The sequence below is a fragment of the Schistocerca cancellata genome, chromosome 2 (genome assembly GCF_023864275.1).
Source record: "Schistocerca cancellata isolate TAMUIC-IGC-003103 chromosome 2, iqSchCanc2.1, whole genome shotgun sequence".
Classification (NCBI taxonomy): Eukaryota; Metazoa; Arthropoda; class Insecta; order Orthoptera; family Acrididae; genus Schistocerca; species Schistocerca cancellata.
The window spans coordinates 1,051,310,946-1,051,323,595 of NC_064627.1; the positions used below are offsets into that span (position 1 = coordinate 1,051,310,946).

The 12,650-nt window shown below is 44.3% G+C and overlaps 1 protein-coding gene across 1 annotated transcript in view; it reads left to right on the forward strand.

Moving 5' to 3' along the window:
* Positions 1 to 12,650, forward strand: part of LOC126163035 (vesicular glutamate transporter 2-like) — a 181,937-nt gene that overhangs the window by 93,710 nt on the left and 75,577 nt on the right. The window contains exon 3 of the mRNA XM_049919908.1: positions 9,011 to 9,191. Within this exon, the coding sequence (XP_049775865.1) occupies positions 9,011 to 9,191 (181 nt within the window). The remainder of the gene's footprint in view (positions 1 to 9,010; positions 9,192 to 12,650) is intronic.

Below are 12,650 nucleotides of genomic sequence, written 5' to 3' on the forward strand. Positions count from 1 at the left end.
TAAATTAACTAAATTCTAGAGTTTCATATACCTGTAAGTATGGTATGCATGTTGTGCAAAATTCATCGAAGAATCTCTCTAACTTATGAAGAAAAGTGGACCTATAGCAACAAATGCAGCCACTAGTAAGTGAAAAAATGATGAAATTTCGCACGTAATAAAATTTATTTTGCTATGTTTTCGAACTTCCACTGCAATGAGTGTGAATTCTGAATCCTTCCTGGTCATGCTGACAAAGTTTTTTGAACTTATTTGTAAAAGTATAGACACTGGAAATTAAAATGTCGTGTGATGCCTCTTCTGCTCCAAGTCGACTCGTTTGACGAGCTATATGCTAGTTAGAAAAAAAGCATACATCATTCAATTCTTTATTATGCTTGTGTTTTTTCATATTTAATCGTATAATGTACTGTTTACTCGTATTAGCGATCTTTTATAGACGAGCTTATGAGTCGTAGATGTCGGTAGACCTAACTAACAATTTAATATTATTTTTTTCCAAAATATTGCAACCTTTGTGTATGTGCATATATAATACAATTATCATGTGTAAAGAAGTTTTGCAAATACGCAACGTAGCGCATTAAGAGTGAAGCTTGTTTTACGACATTTGACATCGTTGTTACAATCACAGCTTGTGAAAGTGGAAAGTGTAAGGCAGCCTATATTTTGCCTGTCTGTGCAGTTGTACCAGTGTACAGTCGTTTAATGAACAAAGTAAAAGCATATGGACTATCAGACCAATTGTGTGATTGGATTGAGGAGTTCCTAGATAACAGGACGCAGCATGTCATTCTCAATGAAGAGAAGTCCTCCGAAGTAAGAGTGATTTCAGGCGTGCCGCAGGGGAGTGTCGTAGGACCTTTGCTATTCACAATATACATAAATGACCTGGTGGATGACATCGGAAGTTCACTGAGGCTTTTTGCAGATGATGCTGTGGTGTATCGAGAGGTTGTAACAATGTAAAATTGTACTGAAATGCAGGAGGATCTGCAACGAATTGACGCATGGTGCAGGGAATGGCAATTGAATCTCAATGTAGACAAGTGTAATGTGCTGCGAATACACAGAAAGATAGATCCTTTATCATTTAGCTACAAAATAGCAGGTCAGCAACTGGAAGCAGTTAATACCATAAATTATCTGGGAGTACGCATTAGGAGTGATTTAAAATGGAATGATCATATAAAGTTGATCGTCGGTAAAGCAGATGCCAGACTGAGATTCATTGGAAGAATACTAAGGAAATGCAATCCGAAAACAAAGGAAGTAGGTTACAGTACGCTTGTTCGCCCACTGCTTGGATACTGCTCAGCAGTGTGGGATCCGTACCAGATAGGGTTGATAGAAGAGATAGAGAAGATCCAACGGAGAGCAGCGCGCTTCGTTACAGGATCATTCAGTAATCGCGAAAGCGTTACGGAGATGATAGATAAACTCCAGTGGAAGACTCTGCAGGAGAGACGCTCAGTAGCTCGGTACGGGCTTTTGTCAAAGTTTCGAGAACATACGTTCACCGAAGAGTCAAGCAGTATATTGCTCCCTCCTACGTATATCTCGCGAAGAGACCATGAGGATAAAATCAGAGAGATTAGAGCCCACACAGAGGCATACCGACAATCCTTCTTTCCACGAACAATACGAGACTGGAATAGAAGGGAGAACCGATAGAGGTACTCAAGGTACCCTCCGCCACACACCGTCAGGTGGCTTGCGGAGTATGGATGTAGATGTAGATGTAGATGTACCAATTCTTTTCATAATATATTATAAGGAAATACTCATCTAATTATTGAATACCGACAATCCTTCTTTCCACGAACAATACGAGACTGGAATAGAAGGGAGAACCGATAGAGGTACTCAAGGTACCCTCCGCCACACACCGTCAGGTGGCTTGCGGAGTATGGATATAGAAGTAGATGTACCAATTCTTTTCATAATATATTATAAGGAAATACTCATCTAATTATTGAATATATAGATATCCTTACTCAGTCTCTTCTTTTATCTTCTTGTCCCAGCGACATTTTAAACCGCGAATCGCTAAGTCAAGGTCTTCAGTAAATTTGATCTGGTGACGCTGCACCTCACGTGCCTCACTACACACCATCTGATCAGAAGTATCAGGACGCCCCAGTGTAATGCGGATTTTGGCACTAGATGTCACCAGAAGCGGACTCGCCAGTATAAAAGGAGGAGGGGTGTAAGCTGTTGTGAGTAGAGAATTGCAGAATTGGTAGGTCAGGAAGCTTAGTGACTTCGAACGCTGACTGTTCATACGATGTCCCCTGCGTAACGAATCCATCACGGACATTTGAACCTTGTCCGTCCCGATAGCTGACTGATCAGCGTAACGGATTGCCGTCCTACGGGCCCGGGTTCGATTTCGAGCTGGGTCGGAGATTTTCTCCGCTCAGGGACTGGGTGTTGTGTTGTCTTCATCATCATTTCATCCCCATCCGGCGCGCAGATCGCCCAACGTGGCGTCGAATGTACACTACTGACCACTAAAATTGCTACACCACGAAAATGACGTGCTACAGACGCAAAAATTTAATCGACAGGAAGAAGATGCTGTGATATGCAAATGATTAGCTTTTCAGAGCATTCACACAAGGTTGGTGCCGGTGGCGACACCTACAACGTGCTGACATGAGGAAAGTATCCAACCGATTTCTCATACACAAACGGCAGTTGTTATGCCTCGTGTAAGGAGGAGAAATGCGTACCATCACGTTTCCGACTTTGATAAAGGTCGGATTGTAGCCTATCGCGATTGCGGTTTATCGTATCGCGAGATTGCTGCTCGCGTTGGTCGAGATCCAATGATTGTTAGCAGAATATGGAATCGGTGGGTTCCGGAGGGTAATACGGAACGCCGTGCTGGATCCCAACGGCCTCGTATCACTAGCAGTCGAGATGACAGGCATCTTATCCGCATAGCTGTAACGGATCGTGCAGCCACGTCTCGATCCCTGAGTCAACATATGGCAACGTTTGCAAGACAACAACCATCTGCACGAACAGTTTGACGACGTTTGCAGCAGCATGGACTATCAGCTCGGAGACCATGGCTGCGGTTACCATTGACGCTGCATCACAGACAGGAGCGCCTGCGATGGTGTACGCAACGACGAACGTGGGTGCACGAATGGCAAAACGCCATTTTTTCGGATGAATCCAGGTTCTTTGAACAGCATCATGATGGTCGCATGCGTGTTTGGCGACATCGCGGTGAACGCACATTGGAAGCGTGTATTCGTCATCGCCATACTGGCGTATCACCCGGCGTGATGGTATGGGGTGCCATTGGTTACACGTCTCGGTCACCTCTAGTTCACACTGACGGCACTTTGAACAATGGACGTTACATTTCAGATGTGTTACGACCCGTGGCTCTACCCTTCATTCGATCCCTGCGAAACCCTACATTTCAGCAGGATAATGCACGACCGGATGTTGCACGTCCTGTACGGGCCTTTCTGGGTACAGAAAATGTTCGACTGCTGCCCTGGCCAGCACATTCTCCATATCTCTCACCAACTGAAAACGTCTGGTCAATGGTGGCCGAGCAACTGGCTCGTCACAATACGCCAGTCGCTACTCTTGATGAACTGTGGTATCGTGTTGAAGCTGCATGGGCAGCTGTACCTGTACACGCCATCCAAGCTCTGTTTGACTCAATGCCCAGGCGTATCAAGATCGTTGTTACAGCCAGAGGTGGTTGTTCTGGCTACTGATTTCTCAGGATCTATGCACCCAAATTGCGTGAAAATGTAATCACATGTCAGTTCTAGTATAATATATTTGTCCAATGGATACTCGTTTATCATCTGCATTTCTTATTGTTATAGCAATTTTAATGGCCAGTAGTGTAATAAGACCTGCACCAAGACGGTCGGATCTGCCCTGGAAGGGGCCTCCCGGCCAGTGACGCCAAAGGCGCATTTCAGTTTCATTTGAACCCTTCTAAAGCTGCCAACCTCGACTGTTTATGATGCGATTCTGAAGTGTAACGTGGAGGAACAACCAAAAAATGGTTCAAATGGCTCTGAGCAATATGGGACTCAACTGCTGTGGTCATAAGTCCCCTAGAACTTAGAACTACTTAAACCTAACTAACCTAAGGACAGCACACAACACCCAGCCATCACGAGGCAGAGAAAATCCCTGACCCCGCCGGGAATCGAACCCGGGAACCCGGGCGTGGGAAGCGAGAACGCTACCGCACGACCACGAGATGCGGGCGAGGAACAACCACTGCTAAGACAAGACCAGACAGGTCTTGTGTACTGACAGACTGAGACTGTTGAGCATTGCGTAGGGTGGTTCTAAATAATCACGTGAAACCAGCGGGAGGAATCGCTCGTGATTTGCAAAGTGCTGCCAGCAGTCCACTATCACACTGAGTTTGCCCGGGTTCCCGGGTTCGATTCCCGGCGGGGTCAGGGATTTTCTCTGCCTCGTGATGACTGGGTGTTGTGTGATGTCCTTGGTTTAGTTAGGTTTAAGTAGTTCTACGTTCTAGGGGACTGATGACCATAGATGTTAAGTCCCATAGTGCTCAGAGCCATTTGAACCATTTGAACACTGAGTTTGCGTATGGAGTGTAAAGGGATGGGAAACAATGGTCGAGCGATTGCTTACAAGCCACGTATTTCTGTAGTCAGATGGTTGAGGTGATGTAAAGAGGGACAGTCATCCAGTGCAGCGGATGACTGGTAACCAGTGATTTGAAATGATCAACCCTATGGCAATACCATGGAGGAGTTTGCGTTTGGCTAATGCCTGCAGAATGTTATCTGCCATCCTGTGTGGTGCCGACAATGAAGTACACAGAAGGAGATGTTACAGCATAGAAGTGTTTTTGGTAGTTGGGGAATGGTTTAGTTTTAGTTTTAGTTATGCCATGTTCCGTAGATCATTTTTCCCGATTCTTTTATCTATTTGATGTGGAACAGGCCAGATTACAAGATATATAGGCACACATGAATAGTGCTAATATTAATATTACTGAAATGTTTGGTTCTACAGCTGCAACTACATTTAGAGGTACAATCTTTTTTTTACCATTTCTAAAACAGAAGCTCGTCCATGGAATAGAAGGAGTTGTCAAAACGAAATGATTGTAAGCTAGATTTATAACTTGATCTGCCACCTGCCAGACACTTTATGTTGTTGGGCAAATGATCAAAGATTTTTGCTACTGAATAATGTACTCCTTTTTGAGCAACTGACCGCTCCAATAACGGACAGGAAAGGTCATTTTTCCCTCTAGTGTTGTATGTATGAACATCCCTGTTCTTCACGATTTGAGATGGATTATTTGTAACGAATTTCATTAGCGAATATATGTACTCTGATGGTGCAGTTAAAATACCTAACTCCTTGAAAAGCTGCCTACATGACGTCCTTGGGTGAACACCACTAATTATTCTCACTGCTCTCTTTTGTGCAATCAATACTTTATGTCTAAGTGATGAGTTACCCCAGAAAACTATTTCATAAGACATTATTGAGTGGAAATATGCAAAGTACGTTAGGAGGCTGATCTGTTTATTACCAAGACTAGCGATTATACGAAGAGCAAAAGAAGCTGAACTTAGTTGTTTGAGAAGCTCAGTAATATGCTTCTTCCAGTTCAAGTTGTCATCAATCTGAATACCCAAAAATTTGTATAAATCTAACCTGTTAACTGAGCCCTGTTCATATGCTACCTCAATTGTCGGTATAACTCTATTCTGTGTACAGAACTGGATATAGTGAGTTTTTTTCAAAATTAATGGAGAGTCCATTTTCTGAGAACCACTTAATAATTGTTTGAAAGACATCTTTAACAATATCTTCAGCTGCTTTTTCTGGAATGGGATTTATTATAACACTCATGTCATCTGCAAAAAGCACTAATTCTGCTTGCTGAACGTTAAGTGGGAGGTCATTCACATGAATAAGGATCAGCAGAGGACCTAAAATTGAACCCTGTGGGACTCCCTTTGTGGTAACTCCCCATTCATTAGAATTTACCACCCTCCCAACATTATTTCTGCTATTCAGCACAACTTCTTGCTCTCTGTTCATTAAGTATGATTCAAACAAGCTGTGTGTATAGCCTTCAATTCCACAAAACCTGAGTTTTTCTAAGAGTGTACATGACCCACACAGTCAAATGCCTCTCTTACTGCACTTAAGAAAATGTTTAGTGTGGAAGGGTATGAACACATTTTACAGCTTGTGTATGTTATATGAATGTTATTTGAAGGCTGCAACTCTATTGTGAGATTTTTGTGAAATAATATATATACTGCAACAAAAAAGAGAAAACTATATCAAACTAACTCCACTCAGAAAATGAAAAGTATATTCACTGCTTGCACTCCTTTCACAGGCTAACCCTCCTAAAATATAGGAAACGTTTTCAGACTACACAACATTAACAGTGTCTTCACGAGACATGATAAACTGCAACACACACTGAGGCACAATATTAATGCACACACAGATAAACACTCACAACCAGGCATTTATAAAACAGTTTGTAGCACCTGCAAAGCCTTCTATGTAGGCCAAACAGGGCGTGACTTCCAAAAAAGATACAACGAACATACAAATTTCTACCACACTTGTGAGTATAATAAATCAGTAATAGCTTCCCACACAAAAAAACGCCGGCCACCCATTCCATGATATCGCACATGATCTTCATATATTACATAAAAGGGACATGGGACGCCAAATGGACTTACATGAAGAATTGACAATATTCATTCAATAGCACAGAACATTTGGACACGTCGCTAAATGATAAACTTGGAAGTAACAATATTGACTTCTCTAAAAACGTCTTCAGTGTTGAATACCTTTTTAATTCTAAAAAATATTCTTTATCAGCTCCTCACCTGATATTCGCCTTGACATAAACATATCTCGATATAAATATCCACCTTCACTGTACACTACTGTGTTTACAATAGAAACTAGTTTATCTTAGCTCTCAAGACTCTTTGGATTGGTGTAAAAAATGATTGTGAAAGTGTTGAGTTGTGATCAACTTGTTACTGCGCTCTGGGTTCCAGACATCGAAATTACCAATAAAAATGTTAGCAAATGCACTAAGAAAATGACTAATGATGCAAATCAGACATATACACATTCATAACGTATTTATCTTCCGGAACAGGCGTCTTTTTGACACCTAACCTGACTGGCACACACGGCAAAGGAAACTAACCTCATTTCATATTAATTACAATGTAAAATTAACTGTAAATGCACCTAATGATGGCAGCAAAGCGCGTCGTAATAATAAAATATTACTAACAGGTCACTGTTGCAATGTACATCACTTCAGAAAAAAAACAGTTTACAGCGTACTGTTCTCCGCACAGTACAGGAACAGTTCGGAGACGATGAGTTTTTGTGTCAGCATGATATCACACCCTGTCATAAAGCATCATCTGTGAGGCAAGGGTTTGTAGACAATATCGCTCCTGAATTGGATTGGCCTGCCCGGGGTCCCGACCTGAACCCAACGGAACACCTCTGGCATGAGTTAAAACGTCGACTTAACTCCAGTCTCCAGCGTCCAACATCTCTAGCTTTTCTGGTTTCGTCTGTTGAGAAAGAATAGGCTGTAATTCCTCCATGACTTCAGACACCGGAGTGATAGTGTCCCCAGCAGAGTTCAAGTAGTCGTGAAGGCGAAGGGTGGTGTAATGGGCGCCTGGTCGTAGATATTGCTAATTGCTATAATCGCACTATTTCACTCCCATTTACGGAGCTTGTTAGCACTTGATGTTAGGTTGGCGCCATTAAAATGCATTGTGTTGTGGTAATCGCTGCTACTTGCTGGATCGCTGCTGTGTCTCGATGCTGATGCTGGCTCTAAATCTGGTTGTCTAGGGTTAAAAACATGAGGTCCTGTGTTTTTTATGTGCTTTTGATGATAAAGAACGAGCGAAACCAACAAATATGTAAACTTCAAATATTTATTACTCCGGTGGCCATCTTAATTCCACTGTCCACCACGGACCATGACACAACACAAATTAGTACTTCCTTTACATGTTCTTTGCATTGTTTATCCACCTCAAACAATAACACACAAACACACTTTACCAAAGTGACATTCCGACTGCGCCCCGACCCTTCTTGCTGCTTGTATTTATAACATTGTCAAAGAACTACTAAAAAGAGATATAGTTTATAAGTCACATGTACATCTGTTATCATAATTTGTGCAGAAAAGTTATTAATTTCCATCAAGTGACATAATTTAACATGTTATTAAAATGACAGACAGATTTGTTGACTTGACAGAATAATTCTTTGTTACAAAAAGGCAGTTTTTTAGAAGTTTGTCAATTGACTTCTCGAATTTGCATAAATAAGTAAATAACATGAATTATTAAGAATTACATTGGTTTTCGTCTAAAATAGGATTGATTACATGAATACTGAGTAAAAACGCTCCTAGTGAACAAATAGGTTTCACTGGGTGATTTTTATTTAAGGAGATCCAAAATACCTAAGTTGGCCACTATTTTTCGTACTTCATATTAATTATTTAAGATGAACTTAGTGTTTTTACATGATGACATTTGCTGTATCACTGATCAAGTGATGTAAACTTTTGTGTGGGTCAGTTATTCAGTATAATTTAATGGGTTGACTGTTTATGGAGACATGTTATGCAATCATTGTTAACATACACAATAACTTTTCTATAATCATAAATACTCGTTAAACCGGTTGAATTTGGAGGGTATCACATACTTCGGTACAGTAAAGCCTTAATATGTTCCGTTACAGTGGACACATCCCATTTTAACGTAATATTGGTCAGATAGTGTAATCGGGCTGTATAGTTTCTGTGGTTTCTCTGTGTGTTGAGTACTAAATGAGTCACGATGTCTGGTCCAGCTATATAGTCAGATGCACGAGGTCTTAGGGCGGTGGCCGGGTGTGGGTGATGGTGAGGGTGAAGTCGGTCTCTTGGCTGCCGCAGGCCCCCCAGCGACGGCCTGGGCGCCGGCTGGGCCTTCTGGCGGCGGCGGCGGCGCCTGCTGTCGCTGTTCGCCTTCCTCGGCTTCTTCAACGTCTACTCGCTGCGCGTCAACCTCAGCGTCGCCATCGTCGCCATGACGGCCGAGCGCAACGTCACGCTGACCAACGGCACCCTCTCTACGGCAAGTAACATCTCCAAAGCTTAGTTTACATCCAGGTTTCACGGGCATTCGAAGACGCATATCGATGGCTATTCACTCTGTACATAGTGTGATGTACGAGTGTGCTCAAAAAATAACTGACATTTGTGTTTTTTAGAAATAATTTTATTTATTCGTCTACAGCAATGTTATTCCCTTCAAAATACGCTGACCGAAAAAATTCGCAGCACCAAGAAGGAGCAGTGCGCTATAAACGAAAGTTGGTAGGCGTGTTTCTACATCTGAATGATGATGTCAAGTCAAATTTCGTGCCTGTCGCATAACAGCGGCGCTGGTAGCGCCACTGTGAGGATGAAAATCAGCTTTCCGTTAAATACACGCGGTAACCGTCTTGAACGTTAACCACCTTTGAAAAATGGTTCAAATGGCTCTGAGCACTATGGGACTTAACATCTATGGTCCTGAATCCTCTAGAACACGGGCGAGCAGGAATCCTGCACGTGTGCGGTGCACTTGCACGCGTGCAGTTAACAGGTGTTCTGCGTGCACACAGGGGCAAGCTGGCCCCTCTGAGCACTATGGGACTCAACATCTTAGGTCATAAGTCCCCTAGAACTTAGAACTACTTAAACCTAACTAACCTAAGGACATCACACACACCCGTGCCCGAGGCAGGATTCGAACCTGCGACCGTAGCAGTCCCGCGGTTCCGGACTGCAGCGACAGAACCGCTAGACCACCGCGGCCGGCCAAGCTGGCCGCCCGCTTACCTCCCTTCCCCACCATACCTTCTGCCCACTCCTTCCTCCGTAATGCGTTTTGTTTCTCTAGCTTGCTTTATTGAATGATGGAATAAGGTTAGCAGGAGTGCTTGAAATAATCATGGTTCGAAAGAGTACGTATTAACTACGATACGTTTTATTTAATTATCACAAGTGGAGTTTACAATACGTTTAATATCTGGAACAAAATTTCTGCATACAGACAAACACAAACAGTTACGTAAATTTTCATCACTTGTGTTTGTTCTTAACCGAGGCTTATTAATTCAGCAAATGGTTTTCCAGCTCTCACTATATTAAGCGCAATTTTATAGCTTGCACGTACCGCTGGGCTATTATTGTTGTCGTCCTGAAAAATTGAAAACAGTGCTCCATAAAATATTAAATCAGTTAGATGAGAGACATGACGAGAGAAAGTCGCAGATCTCTCGTGACAACGGCAACTAGGACATATGGATCTAATATCGTCAGGTCGCTCTTCTTAAGCTCAGTCAATTTCCCCATCCGCTCAGAATCCGACAATAAATTGTACTCGTCCTTGTGAAATTTATTATAATGGCCTTCAATACTAAACTTCCGCTGACCAGCGTGAATACTGCCTCATATTAAACATTTCGAATTTTCACGTTTTTGCACAAAGAAAAAATGATTCTCCCATTACTTTTTAAAAGATAGCAAATCTCCACGTCTCCGTTTCCTTGATTCACTCTGCATTTTCCGGTTCTTGAAATACAACGTTCACTACGTAGTGGTCGCTTCGCATCAACGTCCGCGGCTTAGCCTGGTACTAAACTGCCGCAGCCTGCCGGCTGTCGCCACTGCCCCATTCGACGATTGCACGCGAGCAGCACAGTGCAGCGCTGTGCGCTCACGAGCCGCGTGCAACGTTTGCCCGCCCCTGCCCTAGAACTTAGAAATACTTAAACCTAACTAACCTAAGGACATCACATACATCCATGCCCGAGGCAGGATTCGAACCTGCGACCGTAGCAGTCGCGCGGTTCCGGACTGAGCGCCTAGAACCGCTAGACCACCGCGGCCGGCCCACCTTTGAAATTTTTGGTTATTGAGAGTCTATATGCAACATATATACAGGGTAATTTTTTCCACTGTGCACGCACTCTAGGGATTAATCAATGAGAGGATACGGAACAAAAAAGGTCTAATGAACTTATGTTCAGAAACGCATGATTCCAATACTAGAGACTGTTTATTCAATCATACTTTTTTTTACAGAGTCTGCAGTCTTATACACGTTGTACCATGCAGCCACAGTTACGGTGTGCATGGTTTCCTCCTAGAGGGTGGTACTGTTCCTCATACTTCATGCTCTAGAGTCCTCTCCCGCCATAGTAATTGGTAATGTTGTGACTGATTCATTCTCTTGCTCACTCACCTTGTAGCGGATGTGATACAGCGTTGTACACGGTGGTTCCGTATTCGAATCGACAGCTTGCCGACATGGTGTTTACTTTCGGAAAGGGAAATGCTAACGGGCGGTGGACAGCAACGCTGTGTCAGAAGACCTGTCTCCGCCCACTACAACCACAGCATTCGATGTTTCCAACAGTGTTTCGCCGTTTGTCTGAGAAAAGCTCGCGCCAGGAAGCAGGAAACCATGAATGACCTACCCGAAATGTTCGGACACCAGACTTGGAGCAAAATGTGACTAACACTGCGCAAGGCCGTGTCAGTACCAGGCAGTTGGCCCGCCAGTGCAGAGAACGACAATTGTAACTTTTTATATACACTCCTGGAAATGGAAAAAAGAACACATTGACACCGGTGTGTCAGACCCACCATACTTGCTCCGGACACTGCGAGAGGGCTGTACAAGCAATGATCACACGCACGGCACAGCGGACACACCAGGAACCGCGGTGTTGGCCGTCGAATGGCGCTAGCTGCGCAGCATTTGTGCACCGCCGCCGTCAGTGTCAGCCAGTTTGCCGTGGCGTACGGAGCTCCATCGCAGTCTTTAACACTGGTAGCATGCCGCGACAGCGTGGACGTGAACCGTATGTGCAGTTGACGGACTTTGAGCGAGGGCGTATAGTGGGCATGCGGGAGGCAGGGTGGACGTACTGCCGAATTGCTCAACACGTGGGGCGTGAGGTCTCCACAGTACATCGATGTTGTCGCCAGTGGTCGGCGGAAGGTGCACGTGCCCGTCGACCTGGGACCGGACCGCAGCGACGCACGGATGCACGCCAAGACCGTAGGATCCTACGCAGTGCCGTAGGGGACCGCACCGCCACTTCCCAGCAAATTAGGGACACTGTTGCTCCTGGGGTATCGGCGAGGACCATTCGCAACCGTCTCCATGAAGCTGGGCTACGGTCCCGCACACCGTTAGGCCGTCTTCCGCTCACGCCCCAACATCGTGCAGCCCGCCTCCAGTGGTGTCGCGACAGGCGTGAATGGAGGGACGAATGGAGACGTGTCGTCTTCAGCGATGAGAGTCGCTTCTGCCTTGGTGCCAATGATGGTCGTATGCGTGTTTGGCGCCGTGCAGGTGAGCGCCACAATCAGGACTGCATACGACCGAGGCACACAGGGCCAACACCCGGCACCATGGTGTGGGGAGCGATCTCCTACACTGGCCGTACACCACTGGCGATCGTCGAGGGGACACTGAATAGTGCACGGTACATCCAAACCGTCATCGAACCCATCGTTCTACCATTCCTAGACCGGC